The following is a 9,344-nucleotide window of genomic DNA, read 5'->3' on the forward strand; positions in this document are numbered from 1 at the left end:
CTTAACTGACTTGCCTAGTTAAATAAAGGTTAAATAAAAATTGGATACCTCCCAAATGGCACACTATTCCCTATATAGTGCACTAGCAGGCCCTGGTCAAAAGTAGTGCACTATAAGGAATAGGATACCATTTCAGACACACCTATTGTTTTGTCTTTGTGTCCTTGAAAAAAGCGGCATATAAAACCTGTGTGTTCTTCTTATTTTGTGTAATCAGTTGGTGATCGCCGGCCTCCTAGTCAGTGTCCAGCTCACCCTGGAGGTTACTCTGATCATCCTGGAGCCGCCTATGCCCGTCAAGTCCTACCCCAGCATCAGGGAGGTCTTCCTGATCTGCAACACAAGCACGGTGGGCATGGTAGCGCCACTGGGCTACAACGGCCTGCTCATCATGAGCTGTACCTACTACGCCTTCAAGACGCGCAACGTTCCGGCTAACTTCAACGAAGCCAAGTACATCGCCTTCACTATGTATACAACTTGTATAATCTGGCTGGCGTTTGTGCCCATCTACTTTGGCTCTAACTATAAGATCATCACCACATCGTTCTCAGTGAGCCTGAGTGTGACTGTGGCATTGGGCTGTATGTTCTCACCAAAGATCTATATCATCCTCGCCAAGCCGGAGCGGAATGTGCGCAGCGCGTTCACCACCTCAGATGTAGTGCGCATGCACGTTGGCGACGGCAATATCGCTTGCCGGAGCAACAGCCTGCTCGACATGTTCAAACGGAAGAAGAACTCTGAGAAGTAAGTTGATGGAAATGAGTCATTCCTGGGCCTGTATTCAAAGAGTCTCAAAGTAGGACTGCTGATATAGAATCAGTTTAGCCTTTTAGAGCATAATGAATAAGATAAGCTGGACAGGGGGATCTGATCCTAGATCATCTCTCCTACTCTGAGACGCTTTGTGAATACGGGCTCCTGAGGTACCACTGGGATGCTGATTTTGCTTTACAGTAATTCACGCACAGAGGGCAGAGTCTGAGTACCAAATGGCAACCTATATAGGCTAGTTCTCTACTTTTGACCTGGGCCAAAAATAGTGCACTATGTATTGAATATGGTGCCATTTGGGACACAAAGAGAGTGTTACATATATTATGCCAGATCCAGGTCAATGTTCAATTAACAACCGCCGTTGATCTGTTGCTGAATATAATTAATACCAGCATACCCATGAGTACTGAAGGATCACTATCAGGATACAGTGTACCACAGAATTAGGATGTATAGTATATTGGAAATACATTCATCTGAATATATAAATAAATATACAATCCTCAGTAAATCAAACCAAAAATACACATTTTGTAAAGTCACCATCAACATAGAATTGATAGAGATTTTAACTTTCCTTTTTAAAAATGTTATTACATGAACCAGAAACACAGTTGTTGTCTCCACCTTTATGAGCCCCTATGAAATAGCTAACAGCCATCTTTATTCTGTTCATAGTTCTAATGGAAAGTCTGTGTCATGGTCTGAACCAGGTGCAAGACATCATGCTCCAAAAGGGGAGCACAATTGGCAAAGACTGTCTGTGCACGTGAAGAGACAGGAAGCAGGATGCTCCAATCAGATGGCCGTCATCAGACCCTTAACTAACACCTACCATAACACAGGCAGCAGCATGGCCATGGAGTTCTCTGACCTCAGCACCAAGACTCTGTACAATGTAGCAGAGGAGGACGAGAGCGACCTAGTCAGATACAATCCTCCCCTTAGTCCCCACATGATGGCCCATGGGCAGATAATGCCCACCACTGGTGGGCCGATGAAAGAGGTGGACGAGGAGGTGGTTGAATATTACCCTCCTGTTGAGCACATGCCCCCGCACCTGCCACAGAGCAGAGTGATCCCCCAGCAGAGAGTCATTATGGACCACCTACAGCTACAGGAGGTGGTGGGCAAGTACAACAGTGATTTCATCATACCTGAGCTCAATGATATGGACATGATCATTCCGCCCAGCCCTGTTGGTGGTGGTGAGGGTTTTGGGGGCAGGTCTGGGAGCAGTCATGGCAGGCCTGTGTACCACCAGGCTCATCTCATCCAGCAGCATGCAGTCTTGCCCCTGCAACTAGACCTTGGCTCATTCGACGACGAGGAGCACACCTCCCACCTGGAGATGGGGGAGGAGGAGGAGATTGAGGAGATTGAGGAGGATGTAGTGGTGGAGAACGAGCGGTTTGGCCTCCTCCATGGATACATGTATGACAACGCCCTGATTCACGAAGAAGAAGAGGACGACGACCTCGTTCAGCTCAAATTAGCAACGGAGAATTCTTTGGCCCTGATGCCCCCCTCCCCATTTCGTGATACAGCGAGCATGGGGAGCCCCTTTCATAACGCCTCACCCGTGTCCGAGTCCATATTGTGCACCCCTCCAAACTATGCCTCCGTCATTCTGAAGGACTACACACAAAGCTCAACGCTGTGAACGAGTACTGTAGATATGGTAGAATAATATAGAGCCATTTTGTAGCTGATGACTTGTAGCATATTATTTGTGTTCCATTTAATGACCAGTAAGAAATGGTCAAAATGTCTTGAATACGTTATTGAGTGATTGACTGGACTATATTGGTTGACTCATGAAATCTATGAGCAAAAGTGTGTGTTTACAGGGATGAAAGTGAGCAAAAAAAGCACCGGACACACTTTTAAAAAGGTCTTATTGTTGTATAATAAATATCACAAAGAAAAGATTTAACCTGTTGCAAAATGTATTGCCATGTTTATGCAAGAGATGAACAGCTTTGAAGTTGCTCAGTGTCTTATTAGGAAAGCAAAAAGCTAAGATAGTCTTCTTCATGTAGCTTATTGAAGCTATTATAGTCTTCTTCGTGTAGCTTATTGAAGTCATGTAAGTAGCAGTTATTTTAAGGGTACAATGCAGTGTAAATTTGACCATCATCAGGTATTACAATAATGGTTGTGTTTGTTGCTTGTTTTCATTAAGGCAAACTTCCACCACTTGAAAGTAGATTGTTTATCATTATAGACTATCCAACCTGTAGTTCACAAAAATGTCTATAAATAATGTTATGCACTGTGTAGGCCCATGTTTTCTAATACAGTTATAACCTTACAATGTCAAATATCCTAGATGAATGTGTTTTGTTGTTTTGCTCAAAAGAAGTATGTATTATTCAGAGAAAAAAAGCACAGAGTTTGTCACAGTCACTTTCTTCATCAGATAACTTCAGAATGAATATATTATACAGATACAATAACTAACTACTGTAAGAATGTAGCAAGCAAAAACCAGAAGGATTCAAGTGCCATGTATCCGGTATGCTTCCATTTACAGAAAAACATTTTTTTTAATGTCTCTAATTTCTATTGCAAGTCTGTATATTTTATAAACACTCCTTTAAATCCATACTTGCAACAGTGTCTATTATAATATGACTGCCAAAAATGTAATTTGTTACTTTTGTGAATGTACAGTATGTAGTAGTATGCATCCTATTTTGGTAACGATTCAGATTAGTTTTACTAAAAGGAATTACAACTTTTATTTTACAATTTATAAGTGTGTTGCTTATAGTGACTTTTGAGTTTGTACAGTATAATTCTTACTTTTACCAATTGTTATGATCTCACTATATATAATGCAATAAACAATGGCTAGTAACATGAATAGGCTATTTGATAGATATGCCTTCATAGGGTCCAATCATGTTTTCTGTTTTACAACATGTATCAAACACAGTCGTGCAAACAGTCATTGTCGTTCACATTATTGAAGATATGTGTTTTGTTAGAATAAATAAAATATTTGTTTTGCACATGTACTGAGTCATTCATTCGTGGTGGCTGTCTATACCTTGGTCACCTGCGGCAAAATGAAAGTGTAGGCTACCACTCTCTGGTCTATATCGCTAGCCTACAACAAAACTGATGTTGCTGTTGATATTTGAACATGGCGGGGGGTTCAGTATCGGTATGCACGGAGTGTTTGTTTAAGGTTTTGGTGATTGGAGAGAGGGGTGTTGGAAAAACGAGCTTTATAACGCGGTACGTTAACATGCGGTTCAAGGAGGAGTACAAGGCATCGATTGGAGTTGACTTTGCGTTGAAAACGATCGAATGGGACAATAAAACAGTGGTGAGACTTCAGCTTTGGGACATTGCAGGTAAGCCAAATATGTTGAGCACACACACACACGTGAAATAAGGTTTTCAGCTAGCAGAATCATGTTTTTCTCACTCAAAAATGTACAGCCTAGAAATAGAAACAAGATTATCAAACGACCTCAAAACTAAAGAAAAGTTTACTCTATTAACAATAACCATTTCGATATTCCTATATAGAGAAGTGTAGAATTGGGCATTAGAAAAAGTGGACTGAAATGAGATCTTGATGATCTATGGGGTTGTGGGTGATCTATAGGGTTGTGGGCTTGACAATATGGAGTGGGGTTGACAATATGATGACAGTCACAGTTCTGTGTTTCTCTGCTTTTGTTATTTGATTTGGGGTTACAGCTCTTTACTTACTAGGTTATCTCCATGGATTGTAGACAACATTTTGCTTTCCAAGTTGTACATTTTCCATAGCCCCAGATTAACATTTATGTAAGTGAACAGCTTTCCAATCAAAGTTAAGGAGGATTAAGAATGCAAAACAGATGACAACTGTATGATTGTGTGCCAACAGGCGCCCTATTCCCTTTATAGTGCACTACTTTTGGCCAAGACCCATAGGGACACACTATGTTTTTCTCTATTTCCTGAAGGTCAGGAGAGGATTAGGAACATGTCCAGAGTATACTACAAGGAGGCCATGGGGGCGTTTGTGGTCTTTGACACAACCAAGATGGAGACATTAGAGGCTGCCTCACAGTGGAAGCATGACCTAGATAGCAAAGTGAGACTGGTCAGTGGAAGCCCTGTCCCTCCTGTCCTGTTAGCCAACAAGTGTGACCAGACAGAGGGAAACAAGGAGCTGTCTGCCCTCATGGACAACTACTGTAAAGAGAAAGGCTTCCTGGGTTGGTTTGAGACGTCAGCAAAGGTGAGGAAGTCAGAAAGAAATCAGTCAAAGAATGAAGTCATGTGATGTACATTTTTGGACTTTAACACAGTAACAATGTACTCATAAAGATTTAAGGTGTGTAAACATGAGTCACATTAGTTACAGTGCTTTACTGTGGTTTAAAGAAGCTGTTTATTGTACAAGGCAAACATTATGTAGTGCATTGGCTGTCAACGCAACAACATCTCATCTGTTAGTGAATGCTCTGTTCACCCTCATAGAGTTTGGGGACTAATGGATATTGGGTCATTTCAGCAAGCAATGACATCCACCATCTCAGGTTGTTGTGAAATAGTTCCTGTAGTTACAAAAACAGATAAGATTTGCATTCCTGAAACATTATTTTGTTGAAATTGAATTTGAAACCAAAAATCGTCCCTTTTAATTTATAGGATTCACATAATATTTAACAAATATAGTAACTAACCTAACATCCGATTCTTCTTTCTATCATTGAGTAAGACTTGAGGAATCAACTAAAATGGTAAAAAGCCACCCACGGACACCCACACACCCCACGCCAATCAGATCAAACATCCCACCCCAACAACTAGTATACAGTATCAGTTCTCTATGTTTGACAAGTACTATGGAGCTGCGGCTTGGAGTATTGCTTCTTCACCATTTGTTATGTATTCCCTGTGAATCTGGTGACGGCTTTTCCCCCCTGTTTAAAGAAATTGGCCATTGAAGTCGCTTGCATTATTTACTATAAATGAATGTGAAAGTACCAGGTTTTGCCCACTAGATGCCACTGTTGTTGCTGCTGCCGCCACACCCTTTTATCAATTTTGCTGTTTTATTTAATGAATCACAACATTTTCTTTGCAACTTTGGATAGAAAACCCAATAGCGTTTGCTCATGATAAAAATAAATTGTGTGGTCAATTGTGTGGTCAAGCCAGTCCTCCATGAAAGCAATTCAGTTTGTCCTTCTATTAGCAACCTAATGCTTCAAACCAACTCTCCTTGAATAGTTTAACAAATGGCAGCTCTCTGAGGGCTATGTGTATGTTGCAATTCTCATATGAAGACGTTTCCTACCAGCCCAAACTTAGAAATGGGCTAGTGACTAAAATGTTGTGACAATAATAAAATGATGAACCATTGGGAAAGGGATACCTAGTCAGTTGCACAACTGAATGCATTCAACCAAGATATGTCTTTCACATTTAACCCAATCCCTCTGAATCAAAGAAGTGTGTCATTGGCACTCAGAGAGCACTTGTTGTTTAACTGCCATGCTCAAGGGTAGAACAGCAGATTTTTTCCACCTTGCTGGCTCTCGGTCTTGAACCAGCGCCATTTCGGTTACTGGCCCAACACTCTTAACCGCTAGGCTACCTGCCACCCCATGACAATCATACTGTATGTTTTTCAATAAAATTATATTGTAGTGTGATTATTTACCATTAAACCCAACCCAATACCATTACCATAGCAAAACACTATACAGTGTGTGTTTGGGACTTTTACCATTGAAGACCATTAGAGACCATAACATTGAAACCAATAGAACTGCTGTAGTCAAATGTTTTGCTTGTTCACCAGAAATGGTCTAACAGTAACTAATTTGGCCCTTTTTTGAAGGGAATTAAACACACACAGAGGGTCTGTTTCCTTGTGAGGTTGACCATACAATCTATTTTCATCATGTGCAAACGCTAATGGCTTTCTACCCAAAGTTGCAAAGAAAATGTTATGGTCCATTTAATAAACACAAGAGACCAGCAACATGGATAAAAGTGTTTGGTGGCAGTAGCAGGAACAGTGGCATCTAGTCGGCCAAACGTTGTACTTTCACACTATAATGCAAGTGACTTCAATGGCAAATTTCTCAGAACAGGGGAGAAAAAACATCCCCAGATTCACTGGCAATACATTGCAAAGGATGAAGAAGCAATACTCCAAGCAGCAGCTCCATACCACTTATCAAACATAGAGAACTGATACTGTATACTGGTTGTTGGGGTGGGATTGGCGTGGGGTGTGGGAGGTCCGTGGGTGGCTTTTGATAATTTTATTGGATTCCTCACGTCTTACTCATTGTTAGTAAGAATGATGGTCCAAATTTGATTTTAGGTACTATATTTATTGAAGATTATATGAATCCTATATTTAAAATGGCCAGTTTAGGTGCAATCAATTATCTTAATTTCTCAGAGATCAAATTAGAAGGTGGGTGTCGAAATCCTTTTTCTTGTGTTTTTTGAGGTGGAATGACTTTGTTGTAATTGAATGAAAAACTGCAACAAACCTGATACTGAATCTGACCAAAATAGGTTGCATTTCACCATTCTTAAATTGAACAAAAAGTGTTCCTTGTACCATATTCCCCTATGTCTGACTTTCAGGACAATGTCAATGTTGACGAGGCAGGAGCCTTCCTAATGGAGAACATGCTGCGGATTGACAGAGGGCTGTCCAGCAGAGACAACGAAAATGACAGGATCAACATGAGCCAGTCCAAGGCAACATTTAAATGCTGCTAGTACCACCATGGAGATGCGATGGACTCAGGGGACAGAGGGATAGAGGGACTTTAACAGGGAGGCTTAAAGCTGGGTAAACTCATAAATATGTCATTTCAACCAGCATTGCCCACTGGATTAGGTGTCAGGCATGTCCGTTTATATCATTCTAATTTCACACCCTCACATATGATTTCAGCACATTCCATCATCAGTACATGGGTATGTGGCAGTAGGCTACATGGGCTGTATGTGTGGGGTTTGTAAGAAACATCTCTATGGAGATGATTGAGCCTCAATCTTCTGGTAATCCACTGATCCAATCAGCAGGCCAATAAACCGACCAGCGGGAACACACAGACTGTGATTCCGTGGCTGTGACACTCCCTTTAAATGGTCATAAGACTGACTGACAACACATTTGAATTCTATTTTATCCTCATGAAACTCTTGGATATCATTCTTTCCTACTCCCTCCCTTTCCTACCAGATAGAGGAGATCTCTAAGACAAGGTTATTGTCAACATGACCCATTTTCTGGCATGCTTTCTTGAAGAAATATCTGAGAATGCAACACAATGCTAGTGCTACACCCTCCGGAGATGCGTTCTATATTGGAGTGTGCTATATTCAGTGTAGAGGACCCGTCTCAGTCACGGTCTCTAGACGGAGAAGGTGTGTTTAAAGGAGCCATCTGCAATTCAAACCACAACAAAGCGGACACCCCACCCCTGTTTTTGTAATCAAATCAAATTGTTTTGGTCACGTACACATGTTTAGCAGATGTTATTGCAGGTGTAATGAAATGCTTGTGTTTCTAGCTCCAACAGTGAAAAAATAATAATATCTAACAATTTCACAACAATACACACCGATCTAAATTAAGGAATGTAATTAAGAATAGAATGGCTTTGTGATGGCCACTCCAATACCTTGACTTTGTTGTTGCTTCAATATAGCCACATAATTTTCCATCCTCATGATGCAATCTATTTTGTGAAGTGCACCAGTCCCTCCTGCAGCAAAGCACCCCCACAACATGATGCTGCCACCCCCATGCTTCACGGTTGGGATGGGGTTCTTCGGCTTGCAAGCCTCCTCCTTTTTCCTCCAAACATAACGATGGTCATTATGACCAAACAATTCTATTTTTGTTTCATCAGACCAGAGAACATTTCTCCAAAAAGTACGATCTTTGTCCCCATTTGCAGTTGCAAACCGTAGTCTGGCTTTTTTATGGCGGTTTTGGAGCAGTGGCTTCTTCTTTGTTGAGCGGCCTTTCAGGTTATGTCGATATAGGACTCGTTTTACTGTGGACATAGATAGTTTTGTACTTGTTTCTTCCAGAATCTTCACAAGGTCCTTTGCTGTTGTTCTGGGATTGATTTGCACTTTTCGCACCAAAGTACGTTCATCCCTAGGAGACAGAACGCGTCTCCTTCCTGAGCGGTATGACGGCTGCGTGGTCCCATAGTGTTTATACTTGCGTACTATTGTTTGTACAGATGAATGTGGTACCTTCAGGCGTATGGAAATTGCTCCCAACGATGAACCAGACTTGTAGAGGTCTACAATTTTTTTCTGAGGTCTTGGGTGATTTATTTTGATTTTCCTATGATGTCAAGCAAAGAGGCACTGAGTTTGAAGGTAGGCTTTGAAGTACATCCACAGGTACACCTCCAATTGACTCAAATGATGTCATTTAGCCTATCAGAAGCTTCTAAAGCCATGACATCATTTTTGGGAATTTTCCAAGCTGTTTATAGGCACTGTCAACTTAGTGTATTTAAACTTCTGACCCACTGGAATTGTGATACAGTGAATTA

The 9,344-nt window shown here is 41.2% G+C and overlaps 2 protein-coding genes across 4 annotated transcripts in view; both read left to right on the top strand.

Annotated features, from left to right (window-relative positions):
- The window catches only part of grm1b (glutamate receptor, metabotropic 1b), a 28,448-nt gene extending 24,645 nt beyond the window's left edge, over positions 1 to 3,803 (top strand). For 2 of the 3 annotated variants that reach the window (XM_024436877.1, XM_024436878.1), the window contains 2 exons: positions 218 to 750; positions 1,459 to 3,803. In XM_024436877.1, the coding sequence (XP_024292645.1) occupies positions 218 to 750; positions 1,459 to 2,443 (1,518 nt within the window). In that variant the 3' untranslated portion in view covers positions 2,444 to 3,803. The remainder of the gene's footprint in view (positions 1 to 217; positions 751 to 1,458) is intronic. The other variant, XM_024436879.2, reaches the window with a different exon arrangement.
- Positions 3,804 to 3,829: 26 nt separating this feature from the next.
- Positions 3,830 to 7,873, top strand: rab32b (RAB32b, member RAS oncogene family). Its single transcript, XM_024436903.2, has 3 exons — positions 3,830 to 4,145; positions 4,749 to 5,026; positions 7,402 to 7,873. The coding sequence occupies exons 1-3, from the start codon at positions 3,932 to 3,934 to the stop codon at positions 7,537 to 7,539; spliced, it is 630 nt and encodes a 209-aa protein (XP_024292671.1). The 5' UTR covers positions 3,830 to 3,931; the 3' UTR covers positions 7,540 to 7,873.
- Positions 7,874 to 9,344: the final 1,471 nt, after the last annotated feature.

Source organism: Oncorhynchus tshawytscha, linkage group LG11, assembly GCF_018296145.1.
Source record: "Oncorhynchus tshawytscha isolate Ot180627B linkage group LG11, Otsh_v2.0, whole genome shotgun sequence".
Classification (NCBI taxonomy): Eukaryota; Metazoa; Chordata; class Actinopteri; order Salmoniformes; family Salmonidae; genus Oncorhynchus; species Oncorhynchus tshawytscha.

What these genes read in the sequence shown, in the direction of transcription:
- rab32b (XM_024436903.2), top strand. Translation starts at nt 3,932, where the DNA reads ATGGCGGGGGGTTCAGTATCGGTATGCACGGAGTGTTTGTTTAAGGTT. An exon ending in TCAGCTTTGGGACATTGCAG is followed by an intron (nt 4,146 to 4,748) that starts GTAAGCCAAATA and finishes TATTTCCTGAAG; the next exon opens with GTCAGGAGAGGATTAGGAAC. An exon ending in GGTTTGAGACGTCAGCAAAG is followed by an intron (nt 5,027 to 7,401) that starts GTGAGGAAGTCA and finishes TCTGACTTTCAG; the next exon opens with GACAATGTCAATGTTGACGA.